An 18,501-nucleotide genomic window follows, 5' to 3' on the forward strand; every position below is an offset into this window, starting at 1 on the left:
ATTTCTGAAAACCATGGCTGCTTTTAAAGTCATGTGAATACCAAAGACAAGGCTTTGGTCAATTAATAAAAATATGAATGCCACAATCACAACTTACCTTCATATCTATAGGGAGGGGTCATTGTTTTCATTTTAGACATGCTAGCAGTGTGGCCCTAGGGATGGAAATGTCTGTCTGTCTGTCTGTCTATTAGTCCACCACTTTGGTCTAGAGTGAAATTTCTCAACAACTATTTTATGGATTGCAATGGAAATTGGTACAAACATTCATGGTTCCCAGAGGATGAATCCTGATGACTTTGGTGATCATTTAACTTTTCATCTAGTGTCACCATTAGGTTGATATTTGTAGTTTTAAGTAAAATGTCTCAACAAATATTGGATAGATTGCCATGAAATTTTGCGCAGACATTTATGTCCCCCTCAGGACAATTCTTTGTGTTCAGTGCTAATTACAGCAGCAAATATTAGCATCCTAGCATGTAACATGAATACATCTGCATCAGTACAATTTTCCTTTTCCTTTTCCTGGAAGCATATTCTGAAGTGTATGTGTCTCAAGAGGACTTGATTATGTAAGGGGTTCATGCTATCCCTCCCCCAAGTCCACCTCCTCAGTGCAGGCACCTCAAGCAACAAAGTAATGCTGAGTTCACACTACATTATTGTAGCCCTGATTTTCCATTTGCTGACAGTTTTTGGAGATCACAGACAAAAGCCCCAGATCAGAGGCAAATCAACATTCGCTCGCTATGTGTGAACTTTTCAAAGACGCAATGTGAGAGACTTGTTGATGCATCACAGACGCTTGAAAGATATCAAGCGGGCTAAATATCATGGACTTGTCGGGGAGTCCAAATCCTTTAGTGTGAAAAGTGTTGTGAGTGGCAATGAGGGCGGTGATGAGCTACAGCCAATGAGAACGCACGACACAGGATGTGTGGACACCTGGAAGTCTGTCTAACACATGGCATTGCGATATTTCCCGTGTCAATTCTCCCATGTGTTTTCATGACAAAATGTAGTTTGGAGACCAGACAGACGGGGATTCCTCCTGGTTAAAGATCTTGTAATGTGTGACCTCCTGTCGTTGATCAGTCATGTAGTGTGCAAACCACAACAACCTCAAGCTTCTCGATTACAAGACAGAAAGTTGTGTAGTGTGAAAAGTACAGTGATCTGATGACTTTGAACATCATGTAGTGTGTGCTTGTTAAGAGAACCCACACCAGCTTTTTCACCATTCCTTCATTATATTAGTAGTATTACCAGTAGTATTTTGACACTCCAGTGTTGTTCCTGAATAATCAGATGAAAACATGCAGATGAGAAGATGCAGATATTGCACAGCTAATCTCCTCTTTCAAATTACAATTTCTACCTGACAATGACACCCTAGGAAAAGTCAGAAGATCATGAAAGTCATTTTGGGCATTTGTAGCACAGCAGTCTTTCCTATGGTTGCTAAGATACTTCACTAAAAAACAAAAATATAATGTTGTTGGCATGGCTGAAAAAAACACACTTCTCATATACATCACAATGTAATTTGATTAAGATTTCCATGTATGTAAAAGGTGGCCAAAAGCCTATTTGTCACATTCACAATTCCCAAGTCAACGCTGACATGTATTTTGCGCATTTCCATATATATATTTGGATTATGAATCGTAGTAAATCCATATGCTTGAATGAACACTACACTGAGTGTGAGAAGCTGACGATGACTAAGCACAAATTGATATAACATGCACAGAAAGTAACCTCTAATGCAGACTTTCTCAACATCCGGTCCACAATGTTATAGTCAATATGAAAACAGTCCATGAAGTACAAAAGCTTGGGAACCTGTGCTCTATCAGGAATCACTGCTAACATAAACAAGTTAGGCTAACTAGCTTCCACAGGATCATAAAAGCTTTTAAAGTATTTGTATCAAATTTGACAGCAATGTTTCCAATGGTTTTCCAAGAAATTTCACTTAAAAACAAAAATATGCCAGTAGCATGACTAAAAAAACACACACCTCACATCACAATATGGTTCGGTTAAGGCTTCCACATATGTAAAAGGTGGCCAAAAGCCTGTTTGAGGTATTCACAATTCTAAACTCAACGCTGACAATGTATTTTGTACATTTTCATCCAAATGCCTGAATGGCATCTACAAATCCATTTTTTGGCCAATCTATGCACCTGTATATTTTAGACACTTAAGTACATATATCCATGTCTTGTCAAAACTCTACAACAAAGAGCATTTATAACATTGTGGGATCCTGCATATAAGATGTTTCCACATAGATTTATGGTCTGCATGGGTGGCCCCTCTGGGAATTGGAACTCCTGACCCTGCATGAGACACCGTACTGACACACACAGTGTGTTATAAACAATACATCACCCCTTGGCCTCTCACTCACCCACGTTTTGCATGAGCTTTCTTTAGCTTCCACATGGCCCGTGACAGAAAGCAAAGAATGGAGGTAGTTCAGAAAACATTACGTCATTTGACATCCGTCAAATATATTTGAATTTCTCTTGATTGCTATGCTTGCGACTTTCTTAAAGTTGAACAGTTTCAATGAATCATTGTCTTTTAAATCATGGGCCTGACGTTTGACATGGTCCATGGCAAGCGAGACAGGTATATGTAATTTGGTACCCACACATGCAGAAATGAACACCATTATGTGTTAAATAATAACCAAAAATGTCAAACATCATATGTTTTCCTTACGCCTCTTACAAAACACAACAATGGGTGTGATTTTGTCCCATTGTCATGCATCCATATAGAGTATCATGGCTGGTTAGGAGACACAGCTCAGCCACTGAAAGATGAGCTAAGTGGAGCAGCCAAGATGGATGAAGAGCTATCGCTTATTGCCCAAGAGCATAAGGATTGCTCCTAAATAGATCGTATAGACATTATGCTGGAGAAGCAACCCTATACCATCTCCCTGTTTTAGCGCACAATGTTTCTTCCCATTACCCCTTTGATGACACACCTATTGTCAACCATTTTCTTTAAACAGCAACCCACTTGTAATGATATAAGCTGGCTATTTATGGCACACAGTTGGACGACTAACAGCGGTGTCAGGTCCCTGAGTTTATGACTAGGCCTCTTGTGTCTCTTGACCTTTATAGAATAGAAGAGAAAAACAAGAATATTTCTGAATATTCTTTGTTGTTTGGTTCAGACATGTCAGCTGCCCTAGTCTGACAGAATTAAAATGTAAGTTTTACTTATTTTTCTGCAGTGACAGTGCCACCCATTAGTGTTCTATGGCGGACATGAATATTGGCTACCAAATGACATTGTCAGTACTGTAATTTGACTGGTGCAATATCTGTGTTACTAAAAGTATTTTTCCTACGTTACACCATATGTTGCTCTGTGCATTACTCCATGTTACTTTGTATGTTCCCTTGTATCATGACAACAAATAATGGGATAAGGTTGTGTTGAAGTTACAGGGCTACTCATTGCTGTGAGGTTTGATAATCAGGTCATTTGTCATTACCACACCTGGACTCATGAAAGAGAGAAAGCTATCGTTAGCTAGACCTTTGTGTTTTGGGGGATACACTACCGCAAATTCAGCTAATTAACTTCCACTTTAAGGAGAGGCTGCTCACTGCAGAGCCAATGGGTGGAGACCGGCCTAGGCCAGTCTCCACCTCTAGGTCCAGCCCCACCCCAATTCACTCATACGACTTTGTAGCGCTAGGTCAGTGAGCACCACTTGGAAAGGTGGTGGAAAGACACAACATATCTGGCTGTGGGGGTCCTCGAGAAAGAGGAGGACAACCCAGAGGAGGAGGATGGCCAAATTCAAGATGGCTGTGATGATCGCGAGGAGAGTGACTCCTCCGCGGGCTCCAGGGGTGGGAAGCTTCTGCAGTCTTGGTGGAAAGTTTGGTGGAAGATGAGTGGGAAGGAGGCACAGCAGAGAGGTGGAGAAAGTGAGTAGGCCTACACATCGGATTGTGGTTCATGAAACGTTGTTCATAACAAGTTGACATGTTCTTGGCTGAGCTATAGCCTAATGTGAGAGTAAATCTTTTGGATGAAACGAGGGAATTATTAAAATGAGCAGTTTCAGAATAGGGTTTGGTGGTAGTGAGTAAAAACAAGTAGATGGTAGACTATTAATTAATTTAGGCTTTTGATCTTGTTTGAAGCTGTAAAATTGTCAGACTATGCCAAAAATAACTTAGTGGTTAGTTTCAGGTTAATACTTTAAACCACATTTCATAAAGCCATCCATCATGAACATCGTCTTGCCAGTTGCCGTCGTATTCCCAGAAGTAGTTCTTAATTGCTTTCTAATAAACAGCCTTGAATTGGAAAGAACAAGCCTTTATTTGTCATTTTAGCTTTTAATGTCTAAAATACGCTACATTTAGATAACAAGAATAGTTTATTTACTATTGTCATGTTTCTAATGTGTCCTCTTTTCCTTCAACAGACTGTTTCAACAGACTGTATGACCAATGATGACACGAGGAGCATCGCCATGATGTCCTGCTACATGTTTTAAAGAGTCCACAACTTTAGATACCCATGATAATGTGATACTGTATTTATTTCAGTGCTTTGCATCATGGACTGGTGATGATGATACCTTGCTGGCAAAATACATGAAACTAAATGATTTAAGTCAGCTTTCTGATTCTCTGTTTAAGCACTGACCACTATATTGTGGCTGTTTCACCTAAATAAGACAAAAATTGGGAAGTTCATGAGTTGCCAAAGTGGCCGATTTTAGGCCTACTAATGCACTTATGTATGTGATATTTATTTGTTTTGTAAACATAATTATTTTTGATGTTTTTGTTACATATTTAAAGAAAATAAATGAGCAATATTTTGGTTTTAACTGGTTTTTAATCTTTCTGTGACTGCATGCTACATTTTGGATGAGTGGATCAGAGTGTATATTATGAAATTAAATACGCTGGTTTAGCTATGACCTGTGTGTGTACAAAAGTGCAGTTTAAATAACACATTGCATGAAGTTTAGGCCTAAATAAAAGAGAGGTGGCACACAAGCAGGTACAGAGAGGTGGAGCTTCACTAGGTCAAGCCCCATGCATTTGGTTCTGCAGTGAGCACCGCTTGGTTTAAAGTGTGGGCTAGTTTTAACTTGCAAGTTAGGGAAGTTAGGAATTTAAGTGATATTAAGTATTTAGGTAGTTAGCCTAGCTTGCTAACTTCCACTCTGCAAATGAAATACAAAGGTAACAGCACAATGGGTCCTCCAAAATGTTAAATGTTGTAAAGAGACACATCACTGATAGCTTACGGTTGATAACCATAACTGTGGTCTTGTTGATAAAGGGGAAAAACACCTTGTATCAAAGTTCATAGCTATCACGTGCTCCACTCAGTAGTGCACCACAAACAGCATGTCACCTAGCAACACCAGCCCTCAAATATCAGTCATGAGAAACATCCACCCCGAAGCTTAAGGCTTACACAAATATGTCCAAAAACTGTTATATGAGATTTTGAAAAATAGAAAAATGAGCACTATAGCTGGAGCATCAATATTGTTTATTTTTCCTTACAGGAGAATTCAAATTTCAGTTTTACTTCAAAGTTACACAGTTGAGAAAGTAGAGAAACAACATTTTTAAAACTGTGATTAAAAGTTGTGTCATTGTGTCTTATTCCAAAGGGACTAAATGAATAACTGCTAGATATATAGCATGGAAAGCGAAAGTAAATGTCTCAGTTTGTGAAAAGTGAATGTTCCAGAAATACCTGTTTACTGTAATACTGGTTCAGTAGAATAAAAATGAATGGTTTCACTGACCTACTACCGCTCTGTGACTTCTTGATATGTTAATTGTTGTTTTGTCTTGGGACAGTTATCTGTATTTCAAAGCTAACAAACAATCTCCATGTCAGCTCAGCTGCCTTTCTGCTTTTCTGTGTGACTTCTGCTGAGATGATGGAAATACAAGTCAACATTTGGAAAAACACGCTTCAAATCAAGACATGCTGCAAATAGCAAAACACAGGGCATGCTGTTTTTTTTACATTTTGAGCCTGGATTGAATAGCTTTTAGTATTTTGCTGTTGCTAAATTAAAACAAACCCTACTCATGAACACATCACTTCCTTCATGGTCTGGATTACTTTTGGCTGCATGTTTTCTACATTTTGCACTTCAACTACTGTGCTTTGATTTTTGCCGCTATCTCACATTTTTCTAAATGTTTGTACTTTCATTCTTATGATTTGGTATTTGCTGCATATCTGCTGCCGAAATGTAAATAATGGTTGACTCTTTACAATAAATCAATTTCAACATGCTGTCCTGCTCAAAATGTTTCCTAACCCCCTTATTTTTACATTTGTCATACACTTTTATTGTTTGTGATAAACAAGAACCGTTATGGAAAACACACATGCATGTGAAGTCACAACAGGTGGAACAGGTAAATGGCCCTTCAGGTAATGAGTGTACTGGTAACAGGTACTGGACAGACTCCCAGTCACTGCTACAGGCTAACAGAGAAAAGAAGAAGTGAAACCGAGACAGAAAGAAGCGAGACTGGTTTTTCACAGTACACTTCAATAAAATGCTAAGATAAGTTTGAAAGGTTGAAAAAGCTGCTGGCCTTGAATTGGTGTTTTAGTTACCCAAACTCAGATCTTCTTCTCTTCATTTAAACACACTTAAACTTTGATGAGCCATTTTATACAACGTTGAAAATAAATAGCACAATGTCATGAGCTTGCACTGTGTTTATAATAAGTCTGTAATAAATTACTGTAAGGGGTGCACAATTTTGAAAATTGGAAATATACAGAGGGAGTACTGGTCTGATTATTACTGTGGTTGTACAAGAACCATTTTTTTGTTTTGTTTTGGGGTTTTTTTTTTTATTTTGCTGTGGAAAAATAGTCTTTATAGCCAGATTTGATATGGAAAGTATTTCCTCAACAACTTCATATTGGCTTAAAACTGAGATCTTAAAGTGTGGATCAAGGAACACATTTTTTAACCTTGCTGCTACAGCCTTGACGTTAATCTGACAACATGCAGTTCAGATTTGTGTAGTTTTACGGTAATGGTTACCAGGTCTGACTCTGTAAAATTGCCATTGGGACATATTGGTGCTTCTGTAGACATGTGACCGATATGTCAAATTTCCATCAGATTAACGTGATGAGCTGCATATCTGAAAGGGGCTATATCTCTGTCTCTCTCTCTTGCCCATCCAAACAACAGTTCTCCCTCTGTGGATCATCATTACCATTCCAACTCTCAATTACCCGTGATCCTGAGCACACACACAAAATAAATCCCGCCAAAATGCTGCTAAGGACAGCTAAGTATGTGGCCCCCTCATCTCATTAGGCTAACAGCTAGCTGCTAATGGCTTCATTAGTGCTGAATGCTACTAAACCATTTAACCACCATGAGCTGTCTGCTTACTGGAGGAGGGTAAACCTTTTAGCACTGTTGGTAACTAAACACTGTGGTGCGGCAGTGATCTTTTGTTTGATATAATGAGTGACTTGAATTAGCATATGTGATGATGTGAACTCAGTCACATAATCTTTTTTTTAAACTATTGTTCCATGTTTGTGGTACTTTTGTCTGAACATGTCGGGGCATTCCCAGATTTCTCTTCATTTGCAATATACATTTTATTCTTAAATCATTGTATTGGGGTTGTGTGCAGCACTATTATTCATCATAAAACATCATTTTATCCACATATGGTGCAGTATTTTGCATATCTTGAATAAATCTAATCGGCTATGTTGGCCCATTGGAAACATACTAATGTGAAGTAAAGCCATACATCCTACAGTCAGACATCAACCCACATGCCATCTAATCCAGTCTCGTCCAGTCTGGTCAGACATAAAAAGTCTTCCACCCTTGCAGACTGTTTGACCCAACAGGCGTCAAACTCTGGCCTCAGGAAGAGCAGACTTACTGATTGCAGGGCCTCAGGCCCATGTTATTGCTATTCTTTTTTCCCATGATTCCTCTCAGCACTTTGTTTTATTTCCTCTCCTCCCCACCTCCCTTTGATATCTTTCTAAAAGGTAACTAGCCCGTCTCTGTGCTGTCTTTTTCTTTCTTTTTTCCTCTCTAATCACTTTGTTGCTTTTTCATGCCATGCAAGGCGGCGTATTTATCCAAGATAACAGCCGGGTTTCCCCTCACTTTGTGGGTGATGGAGGATAATTGCTCTTGTTATATGTGTGCGTGTCCACATTCTCCTGATTGTTCCTGGCCGTTCCAAATGGAGCTACTGTTTGGACATGAACACAAAAAAACAATATGTGTGTATGGACATGTGTGTCCCCAATGAGAGATTGACAATGATTCTATTTTTGCATGGAAGAAACACAGAATTAGTATACATGTATGCAAAATTACAGCTTCCTGATATGCTGCTGTATGATTCATGTGGAAAGTTCTGCGTCTGTTCTGAGCATCAAGGCAGGGATGAAAGTGAAACCTGTGAAAAAGTGACTCAGAAAGTCAACCGTAAAGATAGAGAGTTTGATTTTAAGAAACTGAGAGGAAGCAGAGAACAGAGAAGGAACAGAGATAGAGAGAAAGAGGTTGGAGGGAAAGAGAGAAGAGATTAAGCGTAGAAGTTGAAGTTTCTCTTCATTTTTGGTGACCAATAACCTACAAGCACTACATCTGATGTGTGTCAGTGTGAATCATCTCCTTTCACAAGAAAAAGCAAAGCTGAATGAGATGTGTTCAAATAACCAGTCAAGGGAATGTTACAAAGCTACAAAAATAGATACATTCCAAAGAAAAAATGAGGCATTTCAACCTGGAAACACAAAATTGAGCCAAATAAACAGCTTTTTTTTTAATCTTTACTGGGTAAACATTTCATTGAACCCAGGAAGAGATGACTGTGCTCTGTCTGACTGTAATCTTAAGTAACTGTGTTTAGAAAACACTTGAGCTGGAAGGCTTCCTCCCTTTTAGAAAAGAGAGTCACAAAAGGAGAAACCTGAGCCCAGGGCAGTTCTTTATCTCTACTTGTCTCTCTATTCTTGGCTAGTAGGTTTTTACATGACCTGAGTTTGATAATACCTTTGATGGGACAAGATAGAGGAGGTTTTCCCTGGAGAGGCGCAACCACTGCATGTTTTCAGTTGGGTTTGTTTTTTATTCAATACATTATATGTCAAATAGTGGATTTTTTTCAATATACTAACATAAAATCTATAACAGATGTATTATTGCACCATAAGGTTCTGTGGTACAATAAAGTTTGCTTTAAACTGACCACAGAATATGTACCTCAATGTAAACTCACTACTGAGGAATCTAAACACAAAGTTTCCTCAGTAGGAACAGATTTCCATCAGTCAGTGGTGGTCTGAGCAGCAGTAGATCATGTGACCATGAGCAGGCTGCTCTGTGACCGCAGTGAAAGTAGAGGAAGCGAGTATCTAGTTTTTCCTCAGGAAGCAGCGTCCATTTCCACTTGGCTCAGAGACAGAACCGGAATTTGTTTTGCGTAAGCCCAGCAGGTTAAAAATAACGGAGTATAAAGGCAGAGCTGCTGGACGCTGCCTATCACAACACCTGCAGGAGCAGAGAAAGACAGATATCTTTCATTTAGTTTATTTGGCTTAGTTGCAGTTTTTTGGATTTATAAATGAAACCAACTTCATTCTGTTCTTGTCACGCTTAACTTTTTTATATTATTAATATTATTACTGTAGAACTTTTTTTTCCTATAATAACATTCACATCTGCAGGAGCAGAAAAAGAAAGAAATAAAAACATATTAAATGTGTTTATGTATCAGGAAAAGGGTTTTGTATTGTGTTGAAATGTCACTTTTAATATAATACAAATAATAATTACAGTATATTTGCTGTAGTGTAATAATGATAATAATAGCCTAAATCAATCTTTTTTTCCCTCCTCATCTTACTAAAACCTTATATGTAGGAAAGTTATAACCCTTCCCTTTGCTAGAAACTGGGCCTCCACATCTGATAAAGGTCACAACATATGGAAATGATGATTGTTTTACATGTTATGGGCTATATGCATGCACTGTCAGAAAAAAATATGCTCATCATTTGCATTTTTATGTGTTCTATATTTTACAATATTGCATTTATGAATCAAACTCAGTCTACTCTAACCACAGCCTCACTGAGGTTATGTACTTATTTTTGTAAATTTGGGGCTTGGTGTCTGGTGCCCTGCGGGGGACCTCATAACCTTGGTATTTCTAAAATCCTAGCTATGGCCTTGATTCTAAAAAATGTCAGACTAGACTTCTTGTGATACATTCATACTGTTTTAGTGCCACATCTACACTATTTTTTGAATACATACGTGGAAAACTTAATAGGACTAAACTAAAAAAAAAACGACTCAAAGTAAAATCAAAGTTTTATTTCTAAGTCATTTTTTTTTTTCCTGTGTTGTCTTCTCCACAGGCTGTTCTCCACTACATGGACACCCATCCACCTGCACATTACCATAGCGATGACTGCAGGGGACAACAGGGCTGTTGGGGGAAGATCATTAAAAAACATGTAGTCCTTTGTTGACAGAGAGATTAGCAGGTTGTTTCGATGGGCCTAGGGAATGAGCCGTCGCTTCACACGTTTGTGTTTGTGTTAAACATGCAGGGATCAAATCGGGACAAATAAATGATGTGTGAGTGACTGTGCGTGTGTTTGAAGAGGCAGGAACGAAACTGCGGGAGATATTTCAATTGTAAAATAAGTTTATTGGAGAGCAGGTCTTTGTTGGGTACAATGGCAGCAAAAGTTGAGAACTTTCGGTAGGTCGTTTTCCCTCTGAAAACTAATATGTTAAGAAACATTTCAAATAATTATTTTTAAGACACGTTTTCAAACACGACGCACTCAGACAACTGCAGGTATCTTTTCCTCCCTCGAGCTGTGACTCTCTCTTGCAGCTCTTGACTTTTGCCAGGTTTAGTGTCGCCCCCTATAATTGCCTCAAGGGAAATGTTAAGTTTCCCATGAGAGAGAGATAAGATGACTGTTGCACTGTAGGTGCACCTTTACATTTCACTAGTCTCACTGAAACTGTGAGGATAAAAACGCGGTGAGAAAAAGATTGCATTTTAACAACTTAACAACCTTCTGGAAAAGTTTGAAAAGTAAGAACGTTTAGTTGCATTTATGTTTTGTAAGTTTTTGTGTTTTGTCATTAATCTCCTAAAACCATGTGAAGAATATAATGTTCGTATTCATTCAAACATTCATCCATTCATATCCTGAATTAACTCATTTAGTCATACTTAATGCACCTCAGCAAATTACCTGCTTGACGCACCTGAATGCCATGTTATGTTTGTGTGCGCTCTTAGCTGCGGGGGGGGGGGGGGGGGGGGAGGTGTGTGTGTGTGTGTCTTGGGGGAGAGTAGAGGCCACACCTCCCGGTATGCGTAAACGAGCTATAAAACGCTCAGTCAGCTCTGTGGATACTCACATCCTGAATCCTGGAACGCTCCTCAGCTGTCAACGTAATCTAACAGGCCCTCTATGGACAGAGAGGACACTCTCTGTTCGAGTTTACAGTTTTAAGTTCTTGCTTTTTTTCTCATCTAAGCGGTCATCATGGCTGTGGCTGAAGCAGTGATGCCTGCCATGACATCGTTTCCAAGTTTTCAAGCTATGGAAGGAAATCAGTTTGACAATGTAAGTTGACGATCAGAAGTTTGGAAACAGTGAAGTTTTTGTGAAGTTTTTTCTCTCATCCTAGTTAATATTTCTGTAGTTTTCAGTTCAGAATATTAGTGCGCATTTTAAGTTGGGTTTTTGTTCTAACTTCAAGTTTGCTTTCCTTTACAGCCGTGCAAGGTGGATGAGTGTGGAAGGGAGAGCGCAACAGGTGGCGCAGACAACCCGCTCATCGAAGTGGAGTTTAGCATTGTACAGTCGCCTGCTTTACCTCCCAAAGACGAAGACGAGCTGGGGAAATTCTTAGACCTCGAGTTCATTTTGTCAAACACCATCACTTCCGATGTTGTAAGCAGCAGCAACAACAACGGCAACATTTCTCCCCCGCAGCAGCAGTGCGTATATTCTCTGCCGGAGTCCCCGGAGAGCTGCAGCGGCAGCTCAGTTCCAGACTGCAGCGATCACCCCCCTTCTCATCTGGCCGTGCAGAGCTACCACGGCACGGTTGGCTTCACGGGTTCGAGCCCCGTGCGCAGTCTGATGGCGGAGCTTCTCACGCCTGAGATTAGCTACCCGGGGGAGAGTTCTCCGGACAACGCAGGCAAGATGAGAGACGCGCGGGAATACACCGAACTGCGAGCATTAAATCCGGTCACCATTCCAGCTGTTCCCGTTCATCACGAAGTGGCCACATCTCCTCCATCGCTTGGATACAAAATCAAAACCGAGCCTGTTGGTCAGTCTTGTATGATGGCTGCCGCTGGTGGAGACTTTATGGGACAGATGTATGAAAAACATCAGATGCGCTCCGTGCATCCGGCAGCTTTTACGCACCACCAGGCTGCAGTTCCAGGTGCATTGCCGGGGTTCGGTGCGCACTCCATGCAGCGCCCTGCGCCTCAGGGACGCACGGAGTGCCACTTGGCGCAACTTAGCTCGCATCCCCATCATCCTAATCAGCACCATCTCCAAAGCCACTACATGAACGCACCCTACCCTCCACAGTACGCACACCAGGGTGTGCCTCAGTTTCAAGGACAATACAACTTGCACAGAGAGGCAATGCGCGTTCACCAGCAGCACCATCCAACTTCGATACAGGGGATGATGCTCACTCCTCCGTCGTCGCCATCCTTGCTGGAGTTTTACGGGCACGATGAAGTGGGGAGCACCAAGCAGAAGCGAGGCCGCAGGTCGTGGGCCAGAAAACGCGCCGCGACGCACAACTGCGAGTTCCCTGGTTGTGGGAAAACCTACACCAAGAGCTCCCACCTTAAAGCACACATGAGGACACATACAGGTGAGCACCTTTTAGGCTACTTAAAATTACATCTGTTTAAATGGTCAGCTGTTTAATGTTTTTTTTTAATCTAATAATTATCTGTTATGTAAAGCCTGTTGTGTAACAAAGTCTCTTTTCATGTATCTCTCAGGTGAAAAGCCCTACCACTGTAACTGGGAAGGCTGCGGCTGGAAGTTCGCCAGGTCAGACGAGCTGACCCGTCACTTCCGAAAGCACACTGGACACCGGCCTTTTCAGTGTCACCTCTGTGAGCGAGCTTTCTCCCGCTCAGATCACCTGGCTCTCCACATGAAGAGGCACATGTAAGCCACTCCGAACTTGTAGAGACTTTTGTATCCGAGGTCATCCCGGGGTCATGGCCGGAACATGAGGCGCGAGTTGGCCTTTCACCATTTAACATTTCTGCATCTGGCCCAAACCAGCAGGACTCTTAGTATATGTGCCTTGAGATTTTAAAGCAAGCTTCTCATACTTCATGGCATTTGATCCCCTGAGGTACCAAAATGTATTCATATATGAACAAAAGTACATCATGTACCACAAAGTTAAGTGCCTCTCCATTAGAAAAAAACGGATGAATGCAGGTGTTATTGTACATACTTGTGCATATATGAACTTTGGCTAAATTATAGTAGTTTAGTATTTAAGTCATTTTCTCATCCTGTCTTTTAAATAAGTTATTAACTGTTAGTGAGTGCCTTAACATGACTGCTATTGACTTCCTTAAGGGGAAAACTCACTGTGGGCAGGACCCAGGATTTTGTACATAATTTGTACATTTGTATTTTTTATGTTTACATCTAATATCTTTGATACTACTCAAATCAGGTCAGGGTTTTTATTGACAATTTTTTATTCTATTTTCTCATGGTTGTGTACACAAAAGATGTTATAGATTTGCTAAGCATTGCTGGCTAGGCCTACATGCAGACATTTTTCTTAGTTTTGTGAAGGTTTGCTTGAACAATGCTAACAAATTCAGGTACTAAAAGTCATTTTCAGCCCCAAAGTATGAGGTGTGGTTTCAATTCACCTTCACTTCACTTAATTCAGATGTCATTCACACAAGTCAGTGTTTTGTAGATTGAATGTGTTTTGTTATGGAAAACAAGAATGAAGAAATCCAAGGCAACCAATGGTTGAAATGCTGTACTTGAAACTGAACTGCCACTCAGATGTATAATTCTCCAACAATGCAATTGTTTTTTGTGCTTAAGGCCTCAAAAATAAAAGTACTTTTACAAATATGAATGAATGTGTCTGTGCATATTTCCCATTTACGCAAATCCAAATTTAGATCTGTCATGTATTTTTGTATTTGTGTATGGCTAAATCCCATATCCCAGTTCTTAACTCACAACAAAGCACAGTGTGGTTCGACACAAAGGCTTTGAACTTTGAACAACCTAAGTGTGGTTACGGTGGCATTTAGCATGCTTGTTCAAAACACTGTCAGCATCCATCAAACAATGTGTTATTTGTAAAAGTGTTTTCATCCTTTTTACTAATTGAAATCTTTAATCCTCTTTCATTTCCATAACTTCAGCATTTTACAGAACACATATATAAGATGAGAGGAGCTGAACTGCTTTTTTGTAATTGCAGTGCATTTAGATAAACATCTGTACAAATTACAGGTGTAGTTCGAGGCCATTTGACATCACGTGATCTATAATACTGATTACCATAAAGACATTTTGGATCATTATGATATGGCAAGTCATGATATGGCAATATGCAAGGTTGGTGATTCCCATAAGACGCTTCTCAAGCTTTGTATCACTGTTTATGAAATACTGCCCTCTAATGTTCATCCATATAATAACGTATCCCTATAATCTGACAGGCTGTGTTTTGATGGATTAGACTGTTAATGCAATAGTGATGTATTTTTCTAGTATTTCATTGTATGCTGTGTTATACGTCAAGCAGTCTTGCTCACAACAATGGTCAACTTTCAGATCAAAATGAGCAAAACTGTTGCTGTTTGTTGACATCTGGTTCTCACATCACACATGACCAATCATATCACACATTTTGACATGTCAAAGAAGGAACAGTACAGGTACAACTAATAAAATTAATGATACCTGAATCCCATTTTCTCAAATTCACGACCCTGGTGTATAGTGCATGATGGTTGACCAGTTTGGCTTTCTTGGGCACTTAAACAGAACAGAGCCATTGTTAATGTTATTTGCAACAACTGTGCTTTTCCTGCTATGACAATTCAAAATGTCTGTTGTGAAAAAAATCACTTGAACAAATCAGGTTGCACCACCTGCACCACTGGCATGCACAATCCACACCACACTATATTTCTGGCATATTTTTGGCATCCATCAACCACAGCGCTGAGGTTGCCTGTGAGACTTGTGGGAGCTGTAACTGATGTAAAGCTTGTGGAGCAAAAGCTAGCCCAGAAAGCTCTGGATTATTTCACCTGTTGCACAGTGTACCACATAATTCAATTCAACACACCCAAGAACAACATAGTAATGCATATTTCCTGCATTGACAAGTCAAAATGTCTGTTGTGAAAAAATCACTTGAATAAATCAGTCTGGTGAGAGACATAGAAAAATCAGATTGCAACAATTACAAAATTCAGAATAGGAAGTAGAGTAATTATTATAGTGTAATTAATATGATGTGATAATTCCTCTAACGTGATGAGAATTATTATTAGAATCATTATTTGAGAATTATTGTTAACTGTAATGATAAATTTGAGACAAGACGATTTAGATCCTGAAACAAGACATTTCTGTTTACACTATTACACTCTGCTGTCATTGAAATTTTTTGATGCCCCAAAGATAATGAAGTCTTATCTTTACCTTCATGCCTGCTTCATGTAGAAAACCAGAGTAAAGCTTTATGTGTAGGGGATGATGGTCAACAGTGCTTTTTTTCCCTTGTCGTTTCTTATTTTCCCCACTAGATGTCCTCATTGGTTTAGCTTTTACACGCAGTCTTCAGTGCTCTGCTAATTAGGTTGATTATGAACACCTGTCTTAATCAGTCATCGTTGTCAGCTGTGTTCAGGCTATTTAAGGTTCACTTTTGGTTTTTTTATTTTTTGCAGAAGCATCTCTGTGTCCTCTTTTAATTTTTCAGCAGTAATAATCATTTGAATTAGTAACCAGGTAAATTATTTTTACAGAGGTAAGTTTGCTGAAGGCTTTTGTTTGTGTTTTTGATCAGGATTTATTATCTATCCTATAGGTAAGGTTACTGGGAAGAGCAGCAGATTTGTGTGTCAGTCTTCTGCAATTAAGGCGCATGTTGATTTAGAGTTTTCTCAAAACAAACATTACTGACTCCAGATGCATCTATGGTATTTTAATTAAATATGGTCTAATTGTAACAGATCTGTGCCATGTTAAAGTCACATTTTGGTATTATTACATTATCCCTCCCTACAGTAGCTTTCACACCAGAAATATAGGCAAATTGATAACATTTCTAAAAATTAGCAATAATTTGAAAGATTGTACTGATAGATGATTTTACTGCATTGCCAGTTTCAGTCTAGCAGAAGTTGCGATGGCGAAACTCAGGCCTGTAAGTTAACTTTATTTCATGAAAACCTGTTGCCAATCACTTAAGATGAGAAGTGACACCACAGTTCTGAGAAGAGTTCTGCTTCATCTGAAGCATGGCTGACAGAAAAAAAAAGTCCTGACTGATGGCAATGTAGCATGTTATACCTACAAACTTAAAACAAAACAATAACACTTCAGTTACACAACTGTTGGTCAACAGGCCATAAAGGGTTTGTGCGCCCATGCTAGAGGACTGAGTTATTTTCCATGAGCAGGAGACTTAAAGAGCTGTGTGTGTGTGTGTGTGTGTGTATATATATGTTTCATGTATTTATCAGAGATGCTTTGGGGTGTGAGATGTTATTTCAGGAGCTCGGGTGGTGGTAAAAGCCAGTGAGAAGAGCAGTAATCAGTGACTGGAAATGCAGGTGCTGCTGTTAGCCACACAGGGACAGCAGAACATCACACTGACTGTGAACAAGCTGCTACTGAGAGAGCTGGGTTAAACTTTGAAGAGTGACAAATCAGTGCTGTACTGACGATATTACAGGAAATGGAATTGCAGAAGTAGTAAAGAAAATAGAAGTGGACGAACAAAAATATATAGAAATAGGATATTTCCTACAGTAATTAAGATGACACAGGTAGACTTTAGACCAGTTGTTGTTGTTTCCTTTGACTCAAGTTATATAAAGTGCCTCAAGCCAGCACTCTGCAGCTAAAATTAAAAAAAAAAAATTGGCTTGGCAACAGTCTTTCTACAGCAAAAACACAGAAAGCACAGGCAGAACTAATAACATTAATGACCGATGTTCATTATCACAGTCCTGAAAATTGCAAAGCCCAATGGAACGCAGCCATCATCAATCATTAATTACTCCTGTACTTCTCCTGCTATGACATGTCCAAATGTCCCTGTTTTGACTGTTAATTCACCAAATATTTAAAATTACCTTAAATGGCATGTTCTTATCACACAAATAGTCTGTAGTAGATTAAAAAAAGACAGCACAGTGGTGAGATGAGATCAATTTTTTTTTTTTTCAATCACACAAATTACTCCACATTTTATACCTAAACCATTGCAAAACAGGGGCAAAGATGAATATTTTAGTAAGCAATTTGTGCATCTTTGTTCCTTTTTTTTTTTTTTTTTTTTTTTTTTTTTTTTTTTTTTAAGCGAGATGGTGAAGATGACACTACTGTGGCTGGATAGTGTATTTTCTGAGGGTTTCTTTCTTTCTTCTTTCTTTCAAATTAGCTGAAACATAACAGTTCTGTCCATGTTTGAAGTTAAATGGTTATTTAATATACTGAACAGTGTCTCCTCATTTTAACCAAGATGAAAAATTGTAATTGTTATCATCCACAGGTTGCCTGTGAGACTCAAGGAACTAAAGCGTGTGGAGCAAAAGCTAAGTGCTCTTTGGCTCTGGAATTTTTCCCCTTTAGTAGTTAGACAAAACTGTTGTTGTTGTTTTTGTACAGTGCACAGCTTCAATTCAAAACACCCGAGAGCGGCACAGCAATGCATATGGTAATTGCTGTTTTCTGTATGTGCTAAACTGCAGATAATCTTCCTCATAAGTAGCTGTAGTTATGCAGGTTGATTATCATATGTATAAGCCTGATTTATCATGGTCGTAGCACTGACTGATTAAAGAACAATAGCAGTCGGTATCTGTACTTAGCAACTTAAAGTAGCTTAGATTGTGGGGAAAGTACCAGCATTCAAGTTAAGTTTGGACAGAAACCTGTAATTATCATGTTTGGGCCTGAATCATTGCCCATATATAAAATGCATCACACATAATGAAATCAATGAAAACAAATTATTTTGTGACTGCACATTGCTTTTGCAGTGTGATTTTATTTATTTATTTTTTATTCAAACATGATGAATGGACAGAATGTTTTTTTTTTTTAGTTGGGGTATTAATTAGGAGGAACGCATTCACCTCT

The 18,501-nt window shown here is 39.2% G+C and overlaps 2 protein-coding genes across 5 annotated transcripts in view; both read left to right on the forward strand.

The window, feature by feature from the left end:
- The first annotated feature begins 11,473 nt into the window (after positions 1 to 11,473).
- On the forward strand, positions 11,474 to 14,242 carry klf17 (Kruppel-like factor 17). The gene is made up of 3 exons (XM_044369381.1): positions 11,474 to 11,706; positions 11,860 to 12,988; positions 13,122 to 14,242. The coding sequence occupies exons 1-3, from the start codon at positions 11,626 to 11,628 to the stop codon at positions 13,295 to 13,297; spliced, it is 1,386 nt and encodes a 461-aa protein (XP_044225316.1). The 5' UTR covers positions 11,474 to 11,625; the 3' UTR covers positions 13,298 to 14,242.
- A 1,803-nt stretch (positions 14,243 to 16,045) lies between these two features.
- Positions 16,046 to 18,501, forward strand: part of slc6a9 (solute carrier family 6 member 9) — a 112,971-nt gene continuing 110,515 nt past the window's right edge. For 3 of the 4 annotated variants that reach the window (XM_044368881.1, XM_044368882.1, XM_044368884.1), the window contains exon 1: positions 16,046 to 16,159. The gene's annotated coding sequence lies outside the window, so the exon portion shown is untranslated. The remainder of the gene's footprint in view (positions 16,160 to 18,501) is intronic. The other variant, XM_044368885.1, reaches the window with a different exon arrangement.

This window comes from Thunnus albacares, chromosome 12, assembly GCF_914725855.1.
Source record: "Thunnus albacares chromosome 12, fThuAlb1.1, whole genome shotgun sequence".
In the NCBI taxonomy this organism is placed as follows: Eukaryota; Metazoa; Chordata; class Actinopteri; order Scombriformes; family Scombridae; genus Thunnus; species Thunnus albacares.

Excerpts from the sequence above, each read along its gene's own strand:
- klf17 (XM_044369381.1), top strand. The coding sequence starts at position 11,626 with ATGGCTGTGGCTGAAGCAGTGATGCCTGCCATGACATCGTTTCCAAGT. Across the intron at positions 11,707-11,859 it reads AAGGAAATCAGTTTGACAAT|CCGTGCAAGGTGGATGAGTG; the intron begins GTAAGTTGACGA and ends TTTCCTTTACAG. Across the intron at positions 12,989-13,121 it reads ACACATGAGGACACATACAG|GTGAAAAGCCCTACCACTGT; the intron begins GTGAGCACCTTT and ends TGTATCTCTCAG.